A 25,079-nucleotide genomic window follows, 5' to 3' on the forward strand; every position below is an offset into this window, starting at 1 on the left:
CTCTCCCCTGTGGAGCGCGGATGCGGAGAGGCTGCTTGTTCCTCCCGTGCTGATGTTTCCACATTTTTTGTTTTTAAGTGTAAAAAGTGTCCAGATGTTGCTTTCTCTCCTCGCTCTGGAAAGCTGCAAAGTCGGAGGATAAAACGTGGTTAGACACAGAAACAGAAACAGAGACAGAGGTGTTTTGCTGATTAAAAAAAAACTATGATGTGTTACCTGAGATTTTTTATAGTTTCTCTTTATCCAAGTCGTCTGTGGGCGCCTGGTGGGAAGAAAGAAATAAAGTTACTACAGAAAATCATCATCAGAAGCCAGATGGCGGGATCTGTCGTCACTCTTCCACACCAAAAGGTTTGTTCGAGAAAACTTCAATCAATAGAATCAAATAACACTGATGTTCAATTTGTTCCGGCGCTGTAAACAGATTCTTTTGCATTCGTATTATCTATGAAACACGAGTGTGATGTCTCTCCAGCCTAAAATAAATTTGGTTATGATATTGATTCAGTCGAGCCTGGTTGAAGATACACGGGCTCATCCCACACAGTCGGGAGCTAAGACTCTAATCTCTCTTATTACCGAGCTGGAATTTCAGGATTTGCACACGAGTTTCCTGATAACTCCAAAAACAAACTGTAACAGGAGCCGGACCGATCTGTTGAGACACAGCAAAGAAGGGCGTTGTAGAAAATCCTCAGGAAACATACGGGTTTTTAAACCTACTCCTCACAAACCCCAAAATAAACATCAGAAATAATTGAAATTAAACACTAACAATCTAATTCACAGGATTAAGCTGCTTTTTCTTCTGTTTGCAGCACAATCGCAACACTGGCCACTCAGAAAGCTCTGTGCTGCGTTCAAAAGCTTTACTTCACCTCTCAATACACTCAGTATAAACAGCTGGACACTTGTAGTTGTTGATTTTAAAAAGTATTATATAAAGTGAGTGATGAGCAGGAGAGTGTGAGCTGTAAGCAGGGCTGGTTTAACTTAACAGTAAAGTAAAGTATCCCTGGTGTTTGTCGATAGACGTTACACAAGCTGCACAGGAAACCGGATCAAACCTGTGATGACAAATAAGCGTGATCATTACACATGCATCGACTCTCTTTAAAGCTACGGCGGCTTCTGCAAAAGGTTTATCTGCTGGAGGAATCTGAAAGGCAATCAGCAGGAAAGAGGAAATTTCTCTCGGCGTCGACGGGAAGAGACAATTTCGCCCGCACACGCTCTTGTAAACAATAAATGAAAGCGCGAGAAGACGAGTGGAGGCAGTTCACGGCCACCTGGAGCACTGCAATTTCATAAAGCAGCGTCTCTGTGATGTACAAAAAAAAAAGAAAAGAAAAGAGAAAACATCAGGGATGGAGGACAAACACTGCTGCAGCTCCTTATCACTGCTTTTTAAATGTCCGCTGTAATAGTTCCTCTGGAATCCTATTAACCTCATTCTACCTCAACATAATAAACATGTTTCTGAGTGACAGGTCGCCACAGAAAAACAATGTCCACATGAGCAGCTGTTGGTTTTTATTCTTCAATATTTCTACGCTGATTTATGAATGAAGTGCTAAATAAAATACACGGCCAAGACAGAATCTAGTTTGTGAGACACTTCACTATTAATCTGCGGAGGGATAAAGTCGCATGATTAAAGAAGCACACAGCAGCTGCGGCGCACACACACACAGGTTTTGCATCACATAAGCAACACTTATTTATCCACAGTGTGTCAGCAGAGAGAGAGAGAGACAGTCCAGGACACACACCTGCTGGGACTCGGACGTGGTCCGGCTCTTGGGCTCCGACTCTGTGGGGGAGGTGGGGACGCTCCCGTTGGAGTCTGTGATCAGCAGCGTCCTCCTCTCCCTGCTGGGCTTCTCACACTTTGTCACCCGGAACCTGGGAGGAGACAAAATATATGAATAAATGAAACAAAAAACAAACAAACAAGGATATTGTGTGTTTTTTTTTTTTTAGCAGAGTGGGACACAAATGAGGAAGGAGGTCTGCTACACTGTGGAGTTTTGGCTCATTAAAACAAACTCCTGCTCTCGTGTGAAGCCGCGGCAGCGACTGAGGCGACGGAGAGAAATACATCCAGCGCCGTGTGTTTACTGCTGAACAGTGGGAGTTAGTTTTCTGGGTCAAAATAAAACAGAACTTCACTGACCAACTCTGCTGTCGGCTTCTTTTTTTCTTTTTTACTTTGTCAACACCATATTTCTATCATCAACAAAATAAACACGGCAGAGAAAATAGTGCTCTAATGAAAATATCATGCATGAGTTCATAAAGTCAGCACACATACACACAAACACACACACACACACCTAAACTTTACACCTCTCTCCACAACCCATCCGTCTACACACACACACACACACACACACAAACACACTTCTAAAGCTTTAATTAAATCAGCAAATGAATATTCGTCCCCGGTTCGTGCTGACCCTCTGCGTGCACCGCCATTCATCAGGGCGCGCAAATGAAACGCCGCCGCTGTGCATCCCAATCAGCTCGCAGCAGGACGCTGAGGAGGAGGAGGAGAGGGAGGAGGAGGAGGAGGAGGAGGAGGATGTCGCTGCACCACGGAGACCAGTGTCACTCTCTCTCGTGTTCACTAGTGAATTCAGACCTGCTCCCTGTCCTTTACACAACAAACCACATCCACTGTGACTGATTTATGAAGCAGCATGTGTCAGAGTTTCATGGACTATGTTGCGTTTTTGTGTTAAAAATAAACACAGTTTTATTATGAACAGCTCTTTTTGTAGAAAATACTCCAGTCAAACCACTCACTCACTTCACTATAACATTTTGTTCCTCAGACGTCCACCAGGTACATATTTTACCTTTTTTTTTGTTTTTTCATATTAAGTTTATGATCCAACAAAGCTGCCAATAAAACTTTGTAGAGTGCAACAGGTCCATGGTGATGAACACAAAAGCAGACGTGCTGTGGAACTAAATTTGATTCCTATTTCCTGCAGTCCGTCGTTTGCACGTTTGTCACATTGAGCTCTCATGCAGATGTTTTTTTAAAAGCAACCTCTGTACGACGGAGGCGCCGGCTTCTGATTTAATTGCTAATTTCTGCTGCAAAGAAATGATAAAATTCAATAAGGCGTGAAGAGGCTTCGTGGGAGTCGGCCGTGGATTTGGTTCGGAAACCCAACGACCGGGACGACGGGAATCATTCTCACACACGTCGCACTGTCGGTCATAAAAATTAAAAAGGGTTGCCCTGTGGAGTTTTCTTGTAAACAAACTGCCCCCTCCAAAAAAAACAACAACAAAAAAAGATGTTTTCATTCAGTGTTACTCTCCGCAAAAACACGCTGTTTGTCCTTGTGCTTTAACAAATGTCATCAAACATTTATAAAAGATGAAGTACTTTAAATCTGCTCGGTCTGATCGGCGCTGACGACCAACATGTGTCCCTCCATTTACTCGTCCATTCATCTACAGACTGCCACCTCGCATCACTATCAAAGCCTCTTCTTTCCATCTGCTGCTGCTCAATTATTTATAGGTCATTTATTTTTTGTAAGGTTTCAATATTTATATTTTTTCATGTTTTTTCCCCCACTTTTTTAATATTTATTCTGAGTTTGAGTCTGTGATGATGAGTCGCTGCTTATAACTGATGATGAACACACACATCACCAGCTCCTCTGTGGCTGTTGCTGTCTCTCCATTCCTAGTTGCTGTCTCTCCATTCCTAGTTAAGTGTGTTTTTTAACAGGGGTCACTGCCAAAAACACACACACACACACACACACACACACAGCGCAGGTTAACCACACCTGACCTCGACACGCTCTGAACCCGGCTGCTTCCGTTTTCCCAGGCTCCAGCTCCGACCCTCCACCTGCGTGTTTCACAGGTCACTGAGCAAAGGAAACTCCTCCTTTGTAATTAAGTGTGGATTTTTCAGTGGCGATCATTTTGGGTTAATGTTTAATTGTTAATGTTGTTTGTGCTCTTACATCCGTCATGCCCCTGGGTTAAACTAAAGTCTATAAAGTTAAGTTAAAGTTTAAAGGGATAGTTCAACATTTTGGCAAATTCACCTATTACTATAATCCCTATAGTCATAGCAGTAGGTTCATCATTACCTTTAATTATCAGTGCATGTTGTTTTGAGATCAGTGGGGCAGAGACGTGAGCTGCTCAGTGAACACAATGGAGGTGAACGGTACAGGTCCCCTGTCCCTCATCAAACTCATCAAATACACAATCCAACAACTCCAAAACGCTCTTGTGGACAAGTTGTGACTTGCACATTCACCATGCTATGAGATAATCATGTATAATTATGTAACATTACGACACATGAAGCAAAAACTCAGAACTATTCTCCGCCCAGGCTAGTTCCGGCTACGCATTTGCCTTGAAAACAACTCCGCCTTGTATTGTTACATGATTATTTTATAGCGTGGTGAATGTGCAGGTCACAACTTCTCCACAAGAGCGTTTTGGAGTTGTTGGATTGTGAATGTGATAAGTTTGATGAGGGACAGACGACCTGTACCGTTCACCTCCATTGTGTTCATTGAGCAGCTCACGTCTCTGCCCCGCTGATCTCAAAACAACATGCACCGATAATTAAAGGTAATGAACCTACTGCTATGACTATAGGGATTATGGTGAGAGGAGGATTTGCCAAAATGTTGAAATATCCTTCTAACAGGTTAAAATGTTTGATTCACCTTTGCTTATTTAAACATAGTATCGCAAAGCTGTGAAAAACTTTCTTCTTCTTTTTTTTGTTCCATCCTCACACACACACACACACCTGCCCACCTGCCCACAGCCAGGACCGTGACCTCTCCCTGGTGGCTGCGGCGGTACTCCGACTTCCGCGCCGACGGCTTCCTCATCAGCGGCCACTTCTTCTGGCTGCAGCGGGTGCAGATGTTCTTCTGGCCGCCCAGCCCGCCGATGGTGTGCAGGTGGTTGCAGGTGTGCTTGGCGGCTCCCGGGGGCGCCCCCGGCGACACGGGGGTCAGCGGAGGGGTCGGGGTGCCCGGGGAGGTGGGGGTGAGCGGAGGCCTGGGCGGGAAGAAGGAGAAAAAGGAGAAGTTAATGATGTTAAAACCTTTTCTTCAACAATGGCACAACTAATATCAATACATTACACATTATTGTACACAATTACACACCTATTATGAAACGAGTGTGTAATCAGGGCTGCTGCGAAATGACTACGGCCTGGAGCGCGAGCAAAACAATTTAAATTGGCTCCTGAACAATTATTACACCACAAAGGAAAGAAATGAAGAGAGAGAACTGCTCCAGCATCGTCCAACAAGAGAAGATCAAATAAAACCCAAACTACTTTTTTTTATCATCATCTGTCAAAACTGCAGTCGAGTGAAACTGTTCACAAACTGACCTACATTCAGTCCAAAGCATTTCCACTTCACAGAGGATTCAAGCTCATTGAATTCCGCGGCGCTTCCTTTATCGCGGCGTATCACCGTGGAAGTAAATGACACATTAATATTTCAGCCTCCGACGGGGGCAGAGACAATCACTGACAAGCTCTTTTGAGGAGCGCTCTGTAGTGCGGCAATAATGTTTAAAGTAATAATGGAGGCAATTTGCAGCGAGCTGAGCTGAGCTGAGCTGAGCCGCCGGACACCTGATCGGTGGAGAGTCACTTCCAAAAGCGACAAGCAGCACCTGCGATGTGAAAAAGCCACCACCACGTGGACGCGTTTACAGTTTTCTGTTCACTTTCCTGCTGTATTTATTTATTTATCTGCACTAATTGAGGCCGGCTCACTCAGTCTGTTTGCTCTTACATCTTCTTTTTGAGGAGAGCTGCATGTTTGATGACCCTGGGGAGCAGCTCTGCACGTTGTTTACATATAAAAGAAGAATATACAGTGTTTCTACAAGATATTATAATGTATATATGCCTACGTATAGTCAGGGGATGGGAGTGTTGAGGAAATGGACGTGGATGAGGACGATAAGCACAAAAACGAAGGTGAGTGACGGGTGTGAGAGAAAGAGAGTTCAGTGTTGATCTCACGGTTCAAAGCCAAACTGTTTGATAGTTTGATAGGATGGAGGTTAGAGCTTGATTAATTAATTAAGTAATTCATTATTCATATAATTATGAATACAAGTCCATCAAACTAGAGAGCCAAATCGAGTTTTATGTGATTGTTAATATAAATGAATATCTGTGGCTTCTGGGCTGTTGGATCACCTTGGTATAGGGTTGTCACAAGAACCGATACTTCGATACCAATTTGACAGCACAGTTATGTTAAATACTTGACAGTTTGAAACAGTTTTCAATAAAGTAGTGAATTTAAAAGTACATGGGTTCTGTTTTTTTTTTGTTTTTTTTATCGTGGTATTGAATTAGTATCTAGAATCATGGAAATTCACAGGTATTGGTATCGACTACTGAAATTCTGGTATCGTGACAACCCTACCTTGGTAACAGGGATTCTTGCAGATTAAACAATCAATTAATCACAAAAAAAATGTTCCAGAGATTAGTTCATGACAAAAACAATTAGTTTGTTAAAGCCCCTATTGTATGTTGTAAAGGTAAAGGTTTTATTTTCCACATCCACAACACCAATTACTGGCCAAGAAGTGTTTGTTTTTGTGTTGGTGGTGCAGGTGTGTGTTCCTGTGAGAGAGGAAGAGAGAAAGGTTTAACAAATGCACAAAAAAATATGTCTGATGTTCAGTGTGAGGCTCCCTGATGAGCAGAGGTGTGAAACAGACCCACAAGGAGGAGGAACAGACGTGATTAACGGAAGAAACGGATGTGAGAGGAGGAGAGAGGGATGGCTGGAGAGGTGGAGGCTGGAGGCGGCGAGCGGAGGGGGAAGTTAAGTACCAAATCTGGAGAGGCAGATAGTGAAGCCCTGGCCACACTACAGTCACCCTCCCTCCCTCCATCTCCCTCCATCCCTCACTCCTTTTTCCTCCTTCGCTTTCTGCCTGTCTGTCTTCCTTCCTCCCTCCCTCCCATCTTTAAGTGTCCCATAAATCCCCCCCCCTCCACCACCACCACCTCCATCTTCCTCCATTTCTAAGAAGTGATCCACTGGCAGGCTGCCCGACCTGGCTGAGAGAAAGAGAGAGAAAGATATGAAGAGTAACAGCCAGAGAAAGAGGGAGCAGCCCTACTACAGAGAGCAATTTGAACAAAATGAACAACAAAGTGAAGGGAGACGGGAGAGAGAGAGAGAGAGAAAGAGAGAGAGGGAACACAGAGTGGAAATATGTGGAAAAAGAGATTTGGAGAAAGCGGTGAAAAAGCGAGACACATGAAAGTGACGCCGGGGAAATGTGTGCGATTGCAGATTTTGGCTTTTTTTTTTCAGTTTTTTTTTTTTCCAGGACATCCAATGTGACTGAGCAGAATACCTCAATGTCTAATCCTTGGCAGAGGAGACGCTCCTACCATTTATCCACAGTGTTTCAACCCAACAAAAGAGAACATCTCTCCTCTCTTCTCTCCTCTCTGAACAATATCTAGCGGGACAAGAAAGATGACAGGAGGAGAGAGAGGGGAAAGCATACTCCACTAACTCGATTTACTTAGACTCCAAGCATCTCCTCCTCTTCCTCCTCCTATCCCTCTATCTGCCCCACTCCCTCTCTCCTTATCTCACTTCACTTGCTCGTTTACTCTGCGTGTTGCTCTGTGCAGATGAACGGCGGTGAAGACGTCTCATCCCGGCTTCAAACCATCTGCTCCTGGTCTTGTGACGCCTTTGATTCTGGACGTCGACCTGAAAGAGACGCTAAAATCTGTTCCAAGGCCGACGGGTTTTGTGTCGTTCAGAAGGATCCTGATCATCAGATCTACAAAGAACACCTGATCACTCTGTTGAACGTTAAGCTCGATGCTACGACTCGTCGCCTTTCCTGCTCTTCAACAACTCAGCACCTCAGAAACCGTTGAATTACTTGCTCTCCGACTTCAGACGGAGGCTGAACACTCAACAAACGGTGTCGTTCCCAGATCACAGCGTAGATCTAGTTAGCTCTAATCACCGTCATCATCATCATCGTCGTCCTCAGATAAAAGAGTGACCATCACTTTAAAAGGGAGGAAAATAAAACAGCAGAAACACAAAAATCAATTCCTAATCAAGCACGTAAAGATTTAAAAGCCCATCTCTGAGGCGTCCTTATGTTATTAGAGAGAGAGAGAACATCTCAGATAACAAGTCTCAGATAACAAGTGCTTTTTCAACATGACTTGCAAACCAATATGAAACTGGGAGAACGGCTTTGTTTTTGCTGCAGGCCAAAAAGCCAGTGAGCCGGACGATGCTAATGATTAAATCTTAGATTAGCTCAGATTAAACATCGTTTCCACTCCTTTTATACTTTTCCCCAAAACTGTGTGGAAGCCAAAATATCCTTCTTACTACACACAGAGGCTGAGGGGAACGATTACTCAGCTATGATTGGACAAACTGTATTCAGGGAAGAGATTTAGCAAAAGTCTGGTAGTTTCATTATCACTTAACATATCAAGTATTTATAATAGTATGATATAACAAAAACAGATGTGGTGTTTCCTCACATTTGAAACCATTGAAACCAGTAAATGTTAAGTGTTTTTGTATAATAAGAATCAGTTCTCAAATAGCTATTGATAAATCTTTTGTCCATCATTAATTCATTTCAGCTCTAATGTTCGTGGCCTGTGGAGTTCTGACGCTCCGGATTATAAATATCAACACTTTCTTTGCCCAGTGTTCCCCCCTTTGAAGTAAGACTCATAGTCACACTCAGTGTTTCCTGGCTATGAAACCGGGAGGGAAACACGCCAACAAGCTGTGCTCGATATGCTTTAATAATCCCTCAATACACAAGATATGGGGCACAGTGGCATTTTGGGAACGGTCCCCAGCTGCTTGCCCTCGATCGGGCCCTGCCAATGTGGAGAGGTATCAGAAGAAATGTGGCCTGGTTGCCTGTCCTGACAACTCTCAGAGCGGTCGCTTCAGCTTCAGCGGCAAAGCCAACAGGAGGCTTATGGCGCCATCTGGTGGTGGAGAGCGTTAACGCAGTCGGCCTTTCCTCCTTTATTTCTGTTTTTTTAAAGCTCATTCGGAGAAAGACCACAAAGTATTTTTAAACATGAAGCGCTTTAAGAGGATGTACAAAAGTAGGATTTTCACAGTGTACAGGGAAGCAGGTGTCTAACCACAACAGGCAGTTTACTGGGTACCTTAGTTTATCTCTTATTTATCTATTATTTACTTACTGTGTATTTATGTAGTTGGTTAAGGTTTACTGTTTTTGTTTTGTCTTCCTTGGTTTACTACTTACTAGATAAGTACTATTGTTAAAACTTACATTTAAAATTTTAAAGAGTAATTTGATAGCAAATATTGATATATTGTATTAGTTATATTATGAATTAATGACAGAGCATTTAAAGCAGTGGTTTCCAACCTTTTTTGGCTCATGACCCCATTGTGACATCACAAATTCCTGGTGCAGTCATGTGATCGCGGCTGTCCATCAAGATGTGCCAGCTCAGATATTTTTATATGCTGCATTTTATTTGAACTGGATTTATATTTGAGAAAGTGAAATTATAGAATACAGTTGTTTAAGATTGTGTGTGGTGTTTTAATTATAATTTTAAAAAGAATAATAATTACTTAAAAAAATATATTTTCATCAGTCATTTTTTTTTCCATTTACTAGACATTTCATGCGACCCCATTTGAAATCCAGGCGACCCCACGTGGGGTCACGACCCCAAGGTTGAAAAACACTGATTTAAAGGAAGATGGAATTTGCTTGGAGAAGGGGTGAAACTATGTAAGTTTTTAATTTCAGCACACTCCTTTTTGGACATTTGAACAAAAGTCTGCAAAGTGCAGTGTAACGGTAAATTTGAATATTCCTTTGTTTTAATCACTTGAGACGTCCCCAACCCCTGCTTTCCTCCCAAGGTATCAGAACTCCTTTGTTTGTTACCCATTTGTGTATTCTAATGTCTAGACCTCTTAACATGTAACCCTGCAGGATGCCCCGGGTGTGAAAATACACCCTCGGGGGTCGGTGCCAATACCTGCAACAGACAAAAGAGCATTGAAAACACACTGTCTGAGTATTGGACCGGCCCCTGCAGCAGACAAAGGGGTGTGGCATACCTGAGGGGACGTTTCCTCAGGTATAAGTGTTTCGGTCTCCCCATTGTCTTTGTCTTTTCTTTACCATCACCCACTCGGGTGGAACTGACCTGTCCTTCCAACGAAATAAATTCATGTCGGCCGGCAAGTCTCTATTTCATTCTTCACCAGCAACAGAGAATTTCCACGACAGCAGCTACTTACGTCATTGTTTTCCGTTCATGTTCACTTAATCTATTTCACATATTCAAAATAAAAGATTACCATAATTCATTCATTTATTCATTCAACTACAGACGGACTTGGAGGAACGTGATTTGTTTTACCACAGCAAACTGAGCGAGCACTTACCCGTCTGAATCAATGCTGTTTTCATAAACCATGGCTTTCAGGGCGTCTGAGTTTGCTGAAAAGACACAAGAGAGAGAGAGAAAGAGAAAGAAAGTTACTCATTTATACAGATAGAAGAAAGGAGAAGAGGGAAAGAGAGAGATAACGGGAGCAGCGGTGGGAATTAGCGAGGAGAACGCTCCAGTGGCTTCAAAAGCAGAGCAGCTTATTATTGAAAGATGGCTACAACAGATTAGCTCCTTAACACAATTCACCGGCACATCACATGCTGTCACCCAACACAATTACAGCTCACAATCTTCTCCAAACCAGAATCAACTTTTGTCACAGTGAATAAACTCAAGAATGTGTACTCTTAAATTTGGCATGGAGAAATGATTTTCTTTACTATGCAACAACTATCAACAACACAGAGTCCACAGGTCAGACAGACATACTGCACATGTTGCTCCCTGAGACACATGTCCCCGAGGCTGACTTCACTATGAGCTCACAGATGAAGGAACTCATCCATACATAAAGCAAAACGGGGGAAGATGCACCGAGACTCGGAGATGAGTCACGCAGGTGAATGTAGGAGTTTCATTTCACGATGAGTCCACATAACCCAGCGCAGACGTCCGAGGACTCCTTCCTCATCATCGTGTCATCTTCACATCCTAGTTATTTTTAGTTTGGTTGTTTTTATTTGCACAAGGTTACCACTGCCTTGGGACTCTGTTGCTAAAAAAAATAAAAACTGTTTCCACTCTGGGTCATGTCTGGACTTTAGAAGCCAGTCAAAACACATCTTAAGTCATTCTCCGTAATACACAATTTTCTGCCTAAGTAACAGTTGAAGTTACTCCACAATGACGGCGACAATTTCTTTGTATTTAGGGTTTAGGGTTAGGGTTTCTTAATTCTGGCTTTTCTGTCTGGTTTAAAAAAGTGGAAAGGGGTGATGTAACTCCTTTGGAAGCGATCAGGATCTATTAGTCAAGCTGTAATGACGGCTGTGGGTTTGTTGCTTATGCTGCAGAGTAGACCACATGAAAGCATGAAGTCACCACAAACACACACACAGGCCCGAGGCCGACGGTTAGCTGAGGATTTGAGGGTCAAATACTAAATAAATTACATCTATGAATCTTTGTTTGTTACATAAGAAACACACATGCTCTTGTCACCTTAAAGGAATATTACAGAATAAAAGACAATAATAGTCCTGCTGTTATTCTTACCGGTAGTTGTGTGCTGAGTCACAGACATTCACTGTCACTGTGATGTCTTTATTCTGTGATTCTCTGTAGATGGCAGTCTCCATTCAGCCATGAAGATGACTGTTGCTGCTCTTTACTCAATTACTCCAGTTTATTTATACACATAGTGCTGCTGCTGCTGCTGCTGCTGCTGCTGCTAGTAACTGTAACATGATCACTTTGTAAACATGACAAGCTGTGACAAAGCTTTTACCGGTTTGAATGTTAAAGCGTTCCTGCAGCTTGTCCATGAAAACATGTCACGACCTTTCAATGCAGGATATTTCCATGACGGGAGTCCCTCAACTACGCAGCGTCTCCAGAGCGACACCGTGAGGAGGGTGCGTCACAGGTTAACAGCTCTACAAACGTCTTATGTTACAATGAAAAGCAGTGATGACGAGTCAGCTCAGAGCTCGCCTCTGGGAGGAAGGACGTTAAAAAAAAAAGAAAAATAAAAAATAAATCATATTTATAATAACACAGTGATGACAGACAGTGACCGAGACGGGGCAATACTGCCTACATCTGTCATCGTGTGGCGGTCATCTGGGTAAAAGATGAAGGTCTGTGGTGGTTTAGGCAGCACTGTTGAAAACAGACTCTGAAAAACTGATTCTGCCTGACTGAGTTGGAAAAAGGCAACAATAAAATGTAAAACTGAATTTGCAGTATTGAGAGATTTTATAATCATTATATTGATTTGTAAATTGAGAGCAGTAGCACTCTAGCTTCTTCTTTTATATTAGTGTTTTAGATTTGCATCATTCATTATCATCAGCCATTTAAGGCTGCTTAGAAGAAGGAATTATGTTTGTTGTCAATTCCAATAACTAATACCTAAAAAGACCTAATACATTTGTGCTTAAACAGTTTCCTGAATGTTTACATGTGCTCATCAATGGTATTACTTTATTTTATTTAACCTTTATTTACCCAGGGAAGCAATTAAGACTAATTAAAACTAACAAACTGTAGGAGAAGCACAAATGACTGGTGGGACAACAGTCAAGGAGGCAGCCGAGGCACTCTGATATAAAATTCCTTCATTGAAACGGGGGCCGACGCGCTTCTTTATTTCTCAATGAAGAACATTATAGTTATATTTAAGTGTTAATAAAGCATATTTGTAAGTTTTTGTTTTTTCCCACACCACCTGAGGTGATAAGTTATCAAGGTGTTGAGCTGCGTCCTGCCTACAGGAAAAGTGTCTCACTTCTCTCTGTCTGGTTTCTGTGCTGCTTAATGAAGTGAAAACGTGTGCTCTTCCCCAGAGTCGGTCCAAGCTCTCCTGTCACAACACCAGCAGACTCCAGCTCCTGTCTTCCCCCCCTCTTTCATTTCAGACAACTCTTTCCTCTTGTTTACTTTACTAAACTATTAATAACCTGAACTGGAGCTTCAGACTGAACCTGTGTGCTGCTGTCCGAGGGCCAAACACAATGTAATCCTTGATTTCACTAATTATTAAAACAAACACTGGACCTTTAAAAGCAAACAGCGATTTCTCTACATCGCTAAAATACCTAAGCTCTCTTTTTCATGTTTAGGGTCAAAGTTACATTCTTACAAATACTGTAGTGTTCACAGTTGTTAGCCACTACGGTGATATGTTCATAATACTGAAATCAACTTGATTGATCTTGATTTCTCATGTGGATAAACAATTACTTGGCACGAGGAGAAATCTGCGATTTCTATCACTTTCAGCTCAGTGACATTAACGCCAATATTTTGGTTACAGGAAAACAGCACTCAAATAAGAACCAAAAGTAAGTGATTCAGGTTGGAAACAGTGATGTAACCTCCTCTATTGTGTAAACAGCAGTCATCACAAATCACAGTCATTCAATTCCTCCTCTAGTTTGTCCTGGTAATGAACTTCCACTGAGAGCCAAACTCTTCTGAGAAGCATCCTGCATAAACACTTCTACCACTACGCACAAACCGACACACACTTCCTTCCTCAATAGCGTACGACAAAAATAAAAGAAAGAAAAGAAAAGGTTTGGACGGGACCGAGGTCAGTGGCTCTCTCACACTGATGTTTCAAAGGCCTTTATTACAGAATGGGAGAAACTGTGAAGCGCTGCTGTGCTGTGATGTTTCCTGTCTCTCTGTTATAATAAAAATACTCTTTCCTTAAAGGGATAGTTCACCCAAAATTCAAATTTCACTCACCCTCATGTCGACTTAGGGCTGGGAGAATTTTCAGAGTCCTCCATGCCTTCTCAGAGTTACGGGGGGGTAACCATATAATGGTTGTGAATGGTGCTCACTTTTCTTCGTCCAAAAAGACACACCAAAAAACATCCAAATACCTCCATACTGCTCGTCTGTAATGTCCCTCTTGTATTGAAGCCCCGACATGATAAATTGTTCCGAAAAAAATTAAATAAGTCTATATTTTAAGCTTGTTTGTAGCGGAAGCTCCCAGTGTCTCAGTTCACTGCTCTTCCTGTGTCCAATTTCTCATGTCGGGGCTTCAATACAAGAGGGACATTACAGACGAGCAGTATGGAGGTATTTGGATGTTTTTGAGCACCATTCACAACCATGGACAAATACTGCTGTGCGGACCCCCCCATAACTCAGAGAAGGCACGGAGGACTCTGAAAATTCTCCCAGCCCTTAGTCAACATGAGGGTGAGTAGATAATGAGTGAAATTTGAATTTTGGGTGAACTATCCCTTTAAATGAGAAAGAATTACAGTGTGAATGTGAAATCTACAATTAGGTTCAGAAAGGTTGCAAAAAAGAAAAAAGTGGCTGATTTTGTCTGTTTGTCATTTAGTGCGACGGACACGTACCTTCATTTTTCATGATGTAGCGAACGATCTGTCCGACTGTGTCATTGTTGTCGCTCATGGTGTCGTTCAGCTCTGAAAGCACAAGGGCACAAATAGAAACAAAGACTTTAGTGAACAAATAGCAGGTATTCGATACTATCATGCCATCAGACAGCTTTGGTGACTTTGATGATTCATTCACCAGCATGAGGAAAGAAAAACAGCAAAACAGGTAGGGCAAACACTACAAACACAAAGCTTGTGCGTAAATGTTTTCAATAGGGAAAATGTCCTTTGTCATGGAGAACACAGTCAGGAGTATTGAACAAGATACCTATAATTAAAGAACTATATTCATCTTAAAGACATTCCTGCTCGTAGGTTAAACAGCATGATGAGACAGGAATTTAATTTGTTATTTTTGGGCACAGCACAAGAAACTAAAACACTGACACTACACATGAGAGCAGTCACCAAACTCATTTTGAGCCTTGTCATAAATGTAGTTTGATTATAGTTCCTCTTTTTGCTCCATTTGGTTCTCCACCAACTCCAGAGGGAAATGTCTGGATCTTTAGCCGCTTGATGGCCCCATACGTTCACAGCTATATGCTGACTTCGTTGTCTGCTCTTTGGTGTTGAGCCAGTAGTGTACAGTGGGGATTTATACAGCTCTTTTACAGTGAAAGGGGGTGTATGCTGTGATTAGAGACAATATAGACGAGAGCTGCGAAAGTTTCAGGTTGTAAAACCAAAAAAATGACCTTATAGACAAAGCTGTATAGCTGAGGGGAAGTACACAGTTGGGTGATAATTCTCTGTGGATTTGTCACCACCAGACCTTTTAGATCAGTCACTTGATCTATTATTAACTCAGAAATATCTAGGGAGGTAGGAGGCTATTCTGAGGGTTGGAGTGACCAATGGCAAATGCACTGGTTTCTAGTCAGTTCTCACTGTATGTGGACATATATTCTGTCCATTTCATCTACTGTATATGTTGTGAGCTTTTATTTTATTGACATTCCTCAGCCTGAGAGCACCGTGCACAAATCCATAAAAACGTCCGATCATTAAGCGTCTTTTCTCAAGAAATTGAAAATGAGCTCTTCCTGGTAGCACACACCCCAGTCAGGCACTTCCTACAGTTTCCTGTTGATTACTTCCTGAATATCTCCCCAGCAACTCATAAACATAACACTATTCGCTCGACGTAAAGAAGCTGCTCACGGTTAATACACAACCAGTAGAGAACAGAGAGAGAGAAAGGAATAATGTCAGGCAGAAACCTGACCACTGAGAAACAAGAGGAGAGACTGGAGCCACTGAATGAATGGAGGACAAAACAAACAAGTTTTTTTTCTGCCTTACTCTTTCAGTGTGTGGGATGGAAAGGGTTGGGCTGTGTGAACACGGAAACTGCAGGTAGAAACCCTCATGCTGCTGCTGGAAGCACAAATTAGAAACCTGCTTTTCACTTCTACTGTATCTCCAATACCTTCATACTCCACTTAACAAATGTGATAATAACTGAGCAGTCAATGCTTTTCATCATCATGAGAAATAATGGAGTTTTTTTTTTTTTATGGCAGGAAGAACACTCACGAGGTCAGTGGTATGATAATAGCCAGGCAGCAGGATTTCATAGTGTAAACATTTCATTCTTTCCATCACATTTCTCATGGCCGTGACATAGCCCAGGGAAAACTAGTAGCACCAGAAGTTTTTACATCAGCACGGGAGGAATAGTAGAGGGGAGAGAGGAGAGCGCTATAACCTTGCGCCTCTGTGAGATCGTGCCGCACACTGTATTTGCGAGAAAGTGGCGTGGCCGTTGCAGAAAGGAGAAGGTCGAGGAGCAAACTGAGCGTCATTGTCTAACAAGTTCAGAATGAGAGCGTGTGAGCAGCTTCTATAATATTTAAGTGTTATCTGCAGCTATAATTGGGAGCTGAGGAGAATTAAACAAACTCTACAGAGACTATTTTAGGTGCACTTCACTTAACACACCCCGTGAGTTGAGTCACAACATGAGTGATGGGAATGCCGAACATCTTACTGGTTTCTACTGGCTCCTATCCTCCCCTTAAAAAGGCAGAGGCCTTCTCTAAATAGTAGAATATAGTTGATATAAAACAGCAACTTAAAGGGATAGTTCAACATTTTGGCAATTTGGCCCATTGCTATAATCCCTTTAGTTTTAGGAGTAGGTTTGTTACTTTTAATTGTCAGTGCAAGCTATTTTTAGAACGGCGGAGCAGAGCCGCAAGCTGCTCAGAGCTGCGCTACGGAGGCTCATGGGATTTCTTGGTTTCCCTCATCAAACTCATCAAATACACAATCCAACAACTCCAAATTGCTCTCATGGACAAGTTCGGGCAGCTCTGAGCAGCTCGCGGCTCTGCTCCGCCGTTCTAAAAATAGCTTGCACCGACAATTAAAGATAACGAACGTACTCCTAAAACTATAGGGATTATGGCAATGGGCCATTTTGCCAACATATTTAACTATCCCTTTAAAAGAAATTGGTAAAAACAATAACTTAATTCCCGTTAATAATATATCTCATATGTGTGTGATTTCACAGGGGTTTTCTGAGGATTCCCTGATCGGTCCAAACACTGGAAACCACCTCGACCAGCCTTGGTCGCTCTACAGCTCTACAGGTTTTTCTTGGAAAATGAAGGTGTCATTTACATCACACTGGTCTATTCTTATCATCTGTCCACACCTGTGTGCCATGGTACATGGCACACACACCGAACTTATTGAGAGACAGGAATGTAGTAGGAGCCTGCGAGTACTGGGGAGCAAGGTGAGAGCATCAACATGTTCTATAATCGATTCCCAAAATTACTTGACGGTGAAATGGAAAACCTCAAACATCCCAACGCACCGCACCTAAGCCAGCGCAGAAAGAAATCACTTCTGTCTTCTCAAAGAATGGAAAGCAACAGCAGCATCACAGCCTGATGGAGAAAAACTGGGCTCCAGCTAATGTTTAACTTGACTGGAATTTTTTCAGTCCATGAGCTGCTGTTGTGATGAAAAGGAGGGATACAAGGTGGAAAGGGCTGAATAATCTGAAGTTACAATTCATAATGTTGTCAAGAAATCAAAGTCCTTTTGCATTCTATTTTCAGGAAATATTCTGTTGTGTAATCACTGTTTCTCTCTCTTTAGTAGTTAACATTCATATTTGCTTCACAGTTCCTCTAGATAAACTTGGATACATACAGTGTTGGTTGAGCAATAACTGTGGGTGTGTGCTGTATACAGATGATGGATGTTATAAAGACAGCAACACAACACAATTAATCATATTCCCCGTCTTGACTTGTCACCGTTTTATTTCCCAGACTCTTGAGTCTTTGATATTGCATCAACAACTACTCCCTCTTTTTTTTTTTTTTTCAAATTTTCTTACCTCCGCCCAATTCCGGATCCTTTTCTTCTTCGAAAACCTCCTCGTCGTCATCCTGGGCCTCGGTGGTGCACCGGTAGCCCTTCTGCTTCAGTACGTGGCAGATCACCACCCCCAGCAGCCCCAAGAGGAAGAACACGGGCACCAGGACGAAGGCGGTCCATTCCGTATCCCGCCCCCCTGCTCCGTCTTCACCTTTTCCAGTGATTGTAGTTTGACCGGCTGGAGAGAGAGGAAAGAAGATGAGAGAGATGGGGACAAAAAAAATTAATATGTTGCCCTTGATAGCAACCTGATATCCGCAGTGGGACTGAGGGTGGCCTGAGCTGAACAGCTGAGGGGATTTAAATGCTATCAGCTGCAACATGACAGAGCGTTCATGTTCTCTTCCCTGGATCAGTCCGCTCTGCTGCCGTCTCTGCCCTCTGCTCAGTCTGGTCCAGGCTCTGAGGACACATTTGGTGTCAGAGGCACAAGTGCAGAGAGGGAAAAGACCAAATAAACCTGAAACTCTATACTGTTAAACTTAAAAGTATAGTAAATCTGTTTTTAAAGCTTCATATTTTCAGTCCTCAACTCCTCTTTTTTGGTCATTCAGCTTTCTGAGAGCAAAGGAGTGTAAGGAGAGATGGGAATAAGGATGAACTGCACCACTCCTGATGTGAAATTAACTTTTAAAAATCATAAAACCCTCCTTGGAAATGTGCAGAAGCAGCCGGTGGAAACACCCGGACCCACCCTGAGGGGTAGGTCTGCTCTTATCTTGGGGTTTGTTGTGTAACTGGTTGCAGCAAAAAGGAATAAACGGACCATAAACTGAACGAAGAGCCGGTGCCTCCTCTGCTCCCACTCCCATATTACCCACAACCCACACGCTGGACTTTAGACCCATCATCATCATCAGGGAGCCACAAGACTGTTGAGAAGCAGCTCCGATGCAATGACCAAGTTTCCATAGAAATGTAGCGCCGACTTTGACTTAATGCCCAGAAAATTGGCAAGTAATATGCATTTGCAATATGGAAATATTAGGAGTTCATCAAGAGAAACAGCTGGTGGTGCTGATCCAAGACATCAACACAGTTGCTGTTAATTTCATGATGTTTAAGAAAAAGAAAAGTACGTAGTGAAAAAGCCAATAAACATAAACATATTTCTTGTTTAGTCCAATAAACTGCTCCAAATCCCAAAACATTCCAGTTATTATCACACATAGAAAAGAAAAGCTGTGAATGTTTTGCATTTTGGTTTAAAAGAGACTGTAGGTTGTTGTTTTTTAAATAATAAAGATACAATAAAGATGTGGAGTTCAACCCACCCTTCCTGAATGAGTCATTTCACATTTTGGACAAAATATCTGGATCAGGTCGAAGTTCAAAGTATCAACCACGACCTTCTGGTCAGATAGAGGCGAAAACTGCCCCGGCTCCTCCTGCTGTTGGGAGCACCACGTGAGGCATTCCAGCACATCACACAAGGGGGCTTTTGTCTGTTTTCCTGTTCACATCAGTGTGTGTGTGTGTGTGTGTGTGTGCGCGCATGAGTGTTTGTGAGAAAGAGTGAGACGGAGAAAGTCAGTGAGAGAGAGAGAGAGAGACGGTCAGTCATGGGAGCTCACGGTGAGGACAGAACCTCAGCCATATTAAATCAAACTCTATCTTGACCCATCTGACAAAGCAGCAGGGCCCTGTGTGTGAACAGACATGTATCTGTACACCTCGCCGTGTGCCTCCCGATGCATACAGGCGTTTGTGCTCCTCCATTGTCCCAGTTCCCAGACTGAGCACACTGATAAAGACCATTGTCTGCCCGCTGACCGCCCTGTGACCGCCTGTTGCATGTCCGTGTGCTTATATCCAGTGAAGACCGCTGCTGGTCGGCCCGCTGGCTCCGTCCCATGCCTCTCCAAACAGCTCAGAGGTCAGTTAGAGGATTGTACTAAAGGCATTCAAAAGGGGAGTCCTTGAGCAGGATTTAGAGTTGATTCATGAAAAATCTCAGCAACAACATCTGGTGCCCTGATGCAAGTCCTCAGAGAGGTGGACAAAAGAGATAGATAAACATCCAAAACAAACACATCAGAGAAGTGAGTTCACACAGTAGTTGTGTGGATTCATACTGTATGAATTCAAAGGGTAAGAGAAAGGCAGGCCAGACATCAGTTGGTTTGTTAGATAGTTTTATCTAAATGACTAGTTCCGTCCGTTTTCTTGTTTCTTATCAGCTGTCACATACACCACTGATAAACATACAATACGCCACAGTCTTAGATGTAAAGTCCACCATGAGCTGGAGAAGCAGCTGTAGTGTGTTCTTTATGACTTCAAGAGAAGTTACTCTGGGGTGTAATAAACACATTTTAAAGGGGTTGTTCAACATTTTGGCAAGTTGGCCCATTGTCATAATCCCTATAGTTTTAGGAGTAGGTTCTTTACCTTTAATTGCAAGCTAATTTTAGTACGGCGGAGCAGAGCCGTAAGCTACGCTGCTTGCGTAGACTGCTTGCCAAAAAACTATCCCCGACGGGAACGTGCATCAGCGGTTTTGCATGAATTTACCTCGAAAACAACTCTGTATCGTAAAGTTTCGTTATTATCTCATAGTGTGGTGAGTGTGCAGGTCACAACTTGTCCACCAGTTGTTGGATTGTGTATTTGATGAGTTTGATGAGGGAAACCAAGAAATCCCATTAGTCTCCGTAGCGTAGCTCTGAGCAGCTCATGGCTCTGCTCCGCCATTCTAAAAATAGCTTGCACCGACAATTAAAGGTAACGAACCTACTCCTAAAACTAAAGGGATTATGGCAACGGGCCAATTTGCCAAAATGTTGACTTATCCCTTCAACACTAAGTCTCAAAAACACACTGTGTTACACGCGGGGCTGCACAATCCTAAAATTCTTTGGATTTAAGATTCATCAGGAAAGTCAAACAAGGTCAAACTGTCCTTGGCTGCAGCTTAGGAAAAACATGTTGTGTTACGGTGAGGAGCAGCTGGACTGAGGATCCAACAACTGAAGTGGTTCCACCTCTCCCTCCAAAGTCACAGAGAACACAACCTCTAACTTTCCACCACTGATCGGTGACATTCCCCTTCCCGATCCCAAACTATTTCTGTCTCTCCAGTGTCAAATCCAGCGGCTCAAGCCCCCTCTGTAGTCTCCGTACCTGGGTAAGTCGGCAATACTGCTCCGCTGCTTTAATTTCCTGGAGTTTTATCGGGGTTTAGCTGGTGAGAAGTTGCCTGCCTGAAGGTTATCGACGTCTTCGCTGCAACTGCCTCTTTCATGGGATGATGTAAAATCAATTTCTGCAAAAATACAGTAGCTACACGAGGTGGGGGGGGTGAGCGTGGGGGGTGATTTGTGTTCAGAAATACCTGAAAAAACAACCTGAGCTGTGGGACAGAATGTATTCTTCTCTTTCCACCTTTATCCTCCCTTTACCCTCATCCTCTCTTGAATACTAAAGGTACTAACTGTATTTTATCTATTAATAAAACGCAATCTTCATTTTATTTTGGCTTGTGCGTGTGCTGGAAAATCTGAATCAGGAACTTTTCACTCCTCCAGCTCTTGTTTGCACCAACATTGGCACGTCTGTCCATAGAAATCCTCCATTAGCCATCAGTGGTTGTAACCCAAGTGACCGCAAAGCTAAAGGCCATCTCAGAAAAAAGAGGATGTTATCGTTCCTTCCCGCTGATATCAGCAGAAAACCTCATGACATTTGGAAGCGCATTGCATGTTTACAAAGCTGAGTTTTTTTTTTTAGCTGTATGAATCACGTCTTGGCCAAACGGAGCCTTAAATAAAAAAAACTGTCCGAATGAGATCTTTGAAAACAGGAAATCATCGAAGAGCTGAAACACTTGAGATCATTTCATCCCCGCAGACTGACTTCATAGCTCCACATCCATCGGTAATATGATCCTAGTCCTAGATGTAACTGCACCACTCTGCTCCATTTAGTCGTCTTGGGAAGAGAGAGAGAGGGGAAATGGAAACTGTTCAACATATCATTCACCGCAGCTCGGCCGGTGAATAACATCTCCTTCTCCTTTTTACGACCATGTCCTTGTCAACATTAAACTGCAATTAAACTTTAATTACAACAGCCAGATTGCCCTGAGCTCACAAAGCGCAAGTTACAGGATAGCTGTAAAAAAGAATAGCTACCAGTCAAGCTATCTTAAGTGTTGACAAAGTGACAGTGAACACAACACCAAAAGCTTTCTATGTTGTGACAACAATGCATTAGGATGGGACTTTGCGGTCTCCAGCTCTGAGTCTGCACTGACTGACTGTGGCTTACCCATTTCCTCGTGCGCAGGAAATCATACACGGCTAGGAAAGCAACTCTGAGACGCACATCCACATATTATTTCAGCATCCATGAGACAGTCCTGTCCTTCAAACCCCAGATCCTTCGTCCAATTAGTCACTCTGTACACTCATCCTAAAGTAATCACTTCCTCAGAGTTGTGATTTTAAGGAGGTATTGCAAAACAACAAAACTTCTTGGCACTGATGAATCTCATTCATATTATGAATGAGTGTTTCAGTTACTGCGGTACCTGTCAGCCAGCACGTTACTATACCCAGATTTCATAACACAATACACATCCCTGCTGCCAGTGAACAGGAAACTACAATCCAGACATAGGTTAATGATATCTACATGACCAAAATCTGATTTGAAGGTCTGTCACATGTTACATAATGCACAGCAGCAGAGGACCTTAAAGGGAAGCTTCTGGCTCCACACGACTGCATCCTATACACATCAATACCTGACTGGGGGAAAAAAATATTTCAGATAACATATAATGTCTGCTTCACTGAAAAGGCACTTTTTGTAATAAGTAAGAGAAAGGTAGAAAGGACAGTGGAAATCCAAACTTCTTGCAAATACCACAGAGATTAATAATTAATAAATGTGATACCAAACACAGTCGGACCAGTACTGGCTCAGTTTGGATCTTTCTGCCCAGTGATTCCAAACATCTCCAACTAGAGACTCCTAAAAAATGAAGCTATAATGAAGTTAGGTATGTGACCTTATGGTAAAAGCCATGGTTTTTCTTGTTTTTCCTTAGGATGTCGTTTTTTTCTAAGAAAAGCATCTTGAGTTTCACTTAGAAGAAAGACATAACTTTGTGCAACAGAAATCTTTCCATGTATTCCTTATTCCTTTGATCATCACATACTGTAGCTGTAGTAGTTCATGTTGGGACCCCCCAGGTTGTGAGTTTCTGACCTCGAAGACAGTAAATTCAGTGTCTCGTGAAGTCCACAGCTACAACTATGCAAGTGCGCCTGTACAGAACACACTCACATGATTTGTATTCTAATTTTCAAAACCAACGCACTGCATGACTGGGTCTAATTGAATGAGAATGAGGCTTCAGCCTTTTGAAAGCCACTGACTGTTGTGTGGACTCTCCATGGAAAATGGAAACAGGCCCAGCATTTTAAAGGTTATGAAGCAAACGAAAGAGCGGAGCACTGGTTGGAGGTGGAAGAGAAGACTTACTCTCTTACTTTCTTGATGCAATCGGTGGTCTACTTTGACATATAAATGGCCTTAGCTATATATTTTTTAATAAATCACAAGAGGCTTATCTTTATGTCTTCGACAGGCTGTGTAAAACATTCATTGTCGCTCATAAGACATCCTCGGCAGTCTGCATAAGACATGTTTGAACAGGGTTGGTGTGCAAACAGTACACTAACTCTAAACTGATATAGATTAGGCTACACGATTTTCCATGTCCTCCCACTAATTTATGACAACCACATTATTCATGATTAATGATAGTTATTCTTTTAAAGTGATTCAGCATATAGCATAATTGTACTAACCAGTATGAGGCAGGGAAGCTGTGACTGCCAGTTACATTTTATAAAAGTCGTTGAGCTGCACTGAAAGTCAATGACCGTCACTAATGCAGCTTCACAGATGCTAAAACTAGAAACAAGTTCACTTGGTTTGAGAGGCAATTAAAAGGTCACAAGTTTAAGTCTAACCTCTGGACAAATAGGAGCTTAACAATGCAGGTTTTGCATGTTTCATTAAAACAAATACCAGTTGTTACAATGGAAAAACACACTGCAAACTCTAGTGAGGGTGAAATTGATACCTTAAGAGAGATTTCTTGCAGGGTGTATTACATTTACTATCAATTTAATCTTTATACTTAATGTTCCATTAAGTGTCTTTTGTTAAGATGCCTGAAACTGAAGGCCAATGGTCTCATAATAAAGTTATTCTCTATAATACATGTATTGTTTTGTGTCATTGTCTCTTAGAAGCAGGTGAGGGTGTGCCAGATACGCATACTTGGAAAATAAATAGTAAAGACAGACTGACGATGATTTTTTTTCTGCTGAAAAGAGTGCAAGTGTCCTGGATATATTAACCCTAGAGAAACTGAATTAAACTGCCTTCGTTGTAGTAAGGGTGTAAGATTTTGTGGAGCTCAACCTCCAGTTTGCAATGGTACTTTTAAAGCAGGTTTATCAGTTCTTCTCCATAATAAATCAACACATGTTGCCCCACACCTTCACTGACTGTAGACTACGTCAAACTACAGTATGTGTCCACTTTTGTGTTGAAACTTCGCCTACAGTTGGATGTCTTCGAGCGAGGCTAACTGGTAGCTTCATCTTCCACTAATCGACATCCTGCCGCCACTGTAACGTTAACTTCATTAGCTATATATATATATTTATTTATTTTTGAAAACTTTCCTGAAGAAGAAGGAGCAGAAGAGGCGAAAAATACGGAATATGAACGAGTCCAACCGTGCAGCCGTGCTTTACAACTTCATGTCTAAACAAAACAATTAAAAAAGAAAAAAAAACGGGAAGAAACACTGAGACTTACGTGTAACGATGGTTGAGTTGGCCATTGAGGGACCGGACCTTAGCTAGCCGGTTAGGATGCCGGTGATGCTTCTGTCACTGCGACCGTTGGGCGTCTGGCCGGTCACCAGCAACAGCAACCGTGGTAAAACTACACCAGAGAGTTTTTCTTACCGACATGAACGTGTTTCCTGATTCCCAAAGAGTGGATACGCCCTCATCTTACAGCAGAGAGCAGCGAACGTAGGAGGAAGCAGG

General features: G+C 42.4%; 1 protein-coding gene across 2 annotated transcripts; it reads right to left on the reverse strand.

Annotated features, from left to right (window-relative positions):
• Nucleotides 1-216: 216 nt before the first annotated feature.
• rell1 (RELT like 1) lies at nt 217-25,079 on the reverse strand. 2 transcript variants are annotated; one of them, XM_085759686.1, is made up of 7 exons: nt 24,844-25,072; nt 17,960-18,178; nt 14,554-14,625; nt 10,503-10,557; nt 4,816-5,064; nt 1,773-1,905; nt 217-262 (listed from the first exon to the last, which is right to left on the reverse strand). In XM_085759686.1, exons 1-7 carry the CDS (start codon nt 24,866-24,868, stop codon nt 227-229), a joined length of 789 nt encoding a protein of 262 aa, XP_085615812.1. In that variant the 5' UTR covers nt 24,869-25,072; the 3' UTR covers nt 217-226. The 2 variants fall into 2 exon arrangements, 1 of the variants encoding a protein (XP_085615812.1); XR_015034254.1 differs by having other exon boundaries at nt 237-262; nt 4,808-5,064; nt 24,844-25,079.

This window comes from Trachurus japonicus, chromosome 18 (genome assembly GCF_045865225.1).
Source record: "Trachurus japonicus isolate A0001 chromosome 18, Traja_1.0".
NCBI lineage: Eukaryota > Metazoa > Chordata > Actinopteri > Carangiformes > Carangidae > Trachurus > Trachurus japonicus.

What these genes read in the sequence shown, in the direction of transcription:
- rell1 (XM_085759686.1), bottom strand. Translation starts at nt 24,868, where the DNA reads ATGGCCAACTCAACCATCGTTACAC. An exon ending in CTACATCATGAAAAATGAAG is followed by an intron (nt 10,558 to 14,553) that starts GTACGTGTCCGT and finishes GTGTCTTTTCAG; the next exon opens with CAAACTCAGACGCCCTGAAA. An exon ending in ACGGTCCTGGCTGTGGGCAG is followed by an intron (nt 1,906 to 4,815) that starts GTGGGCAGGTGT and finishes GTCTCCTCCCAG; the next exon opens with GTTCCGGGTGACAAAGTGTG.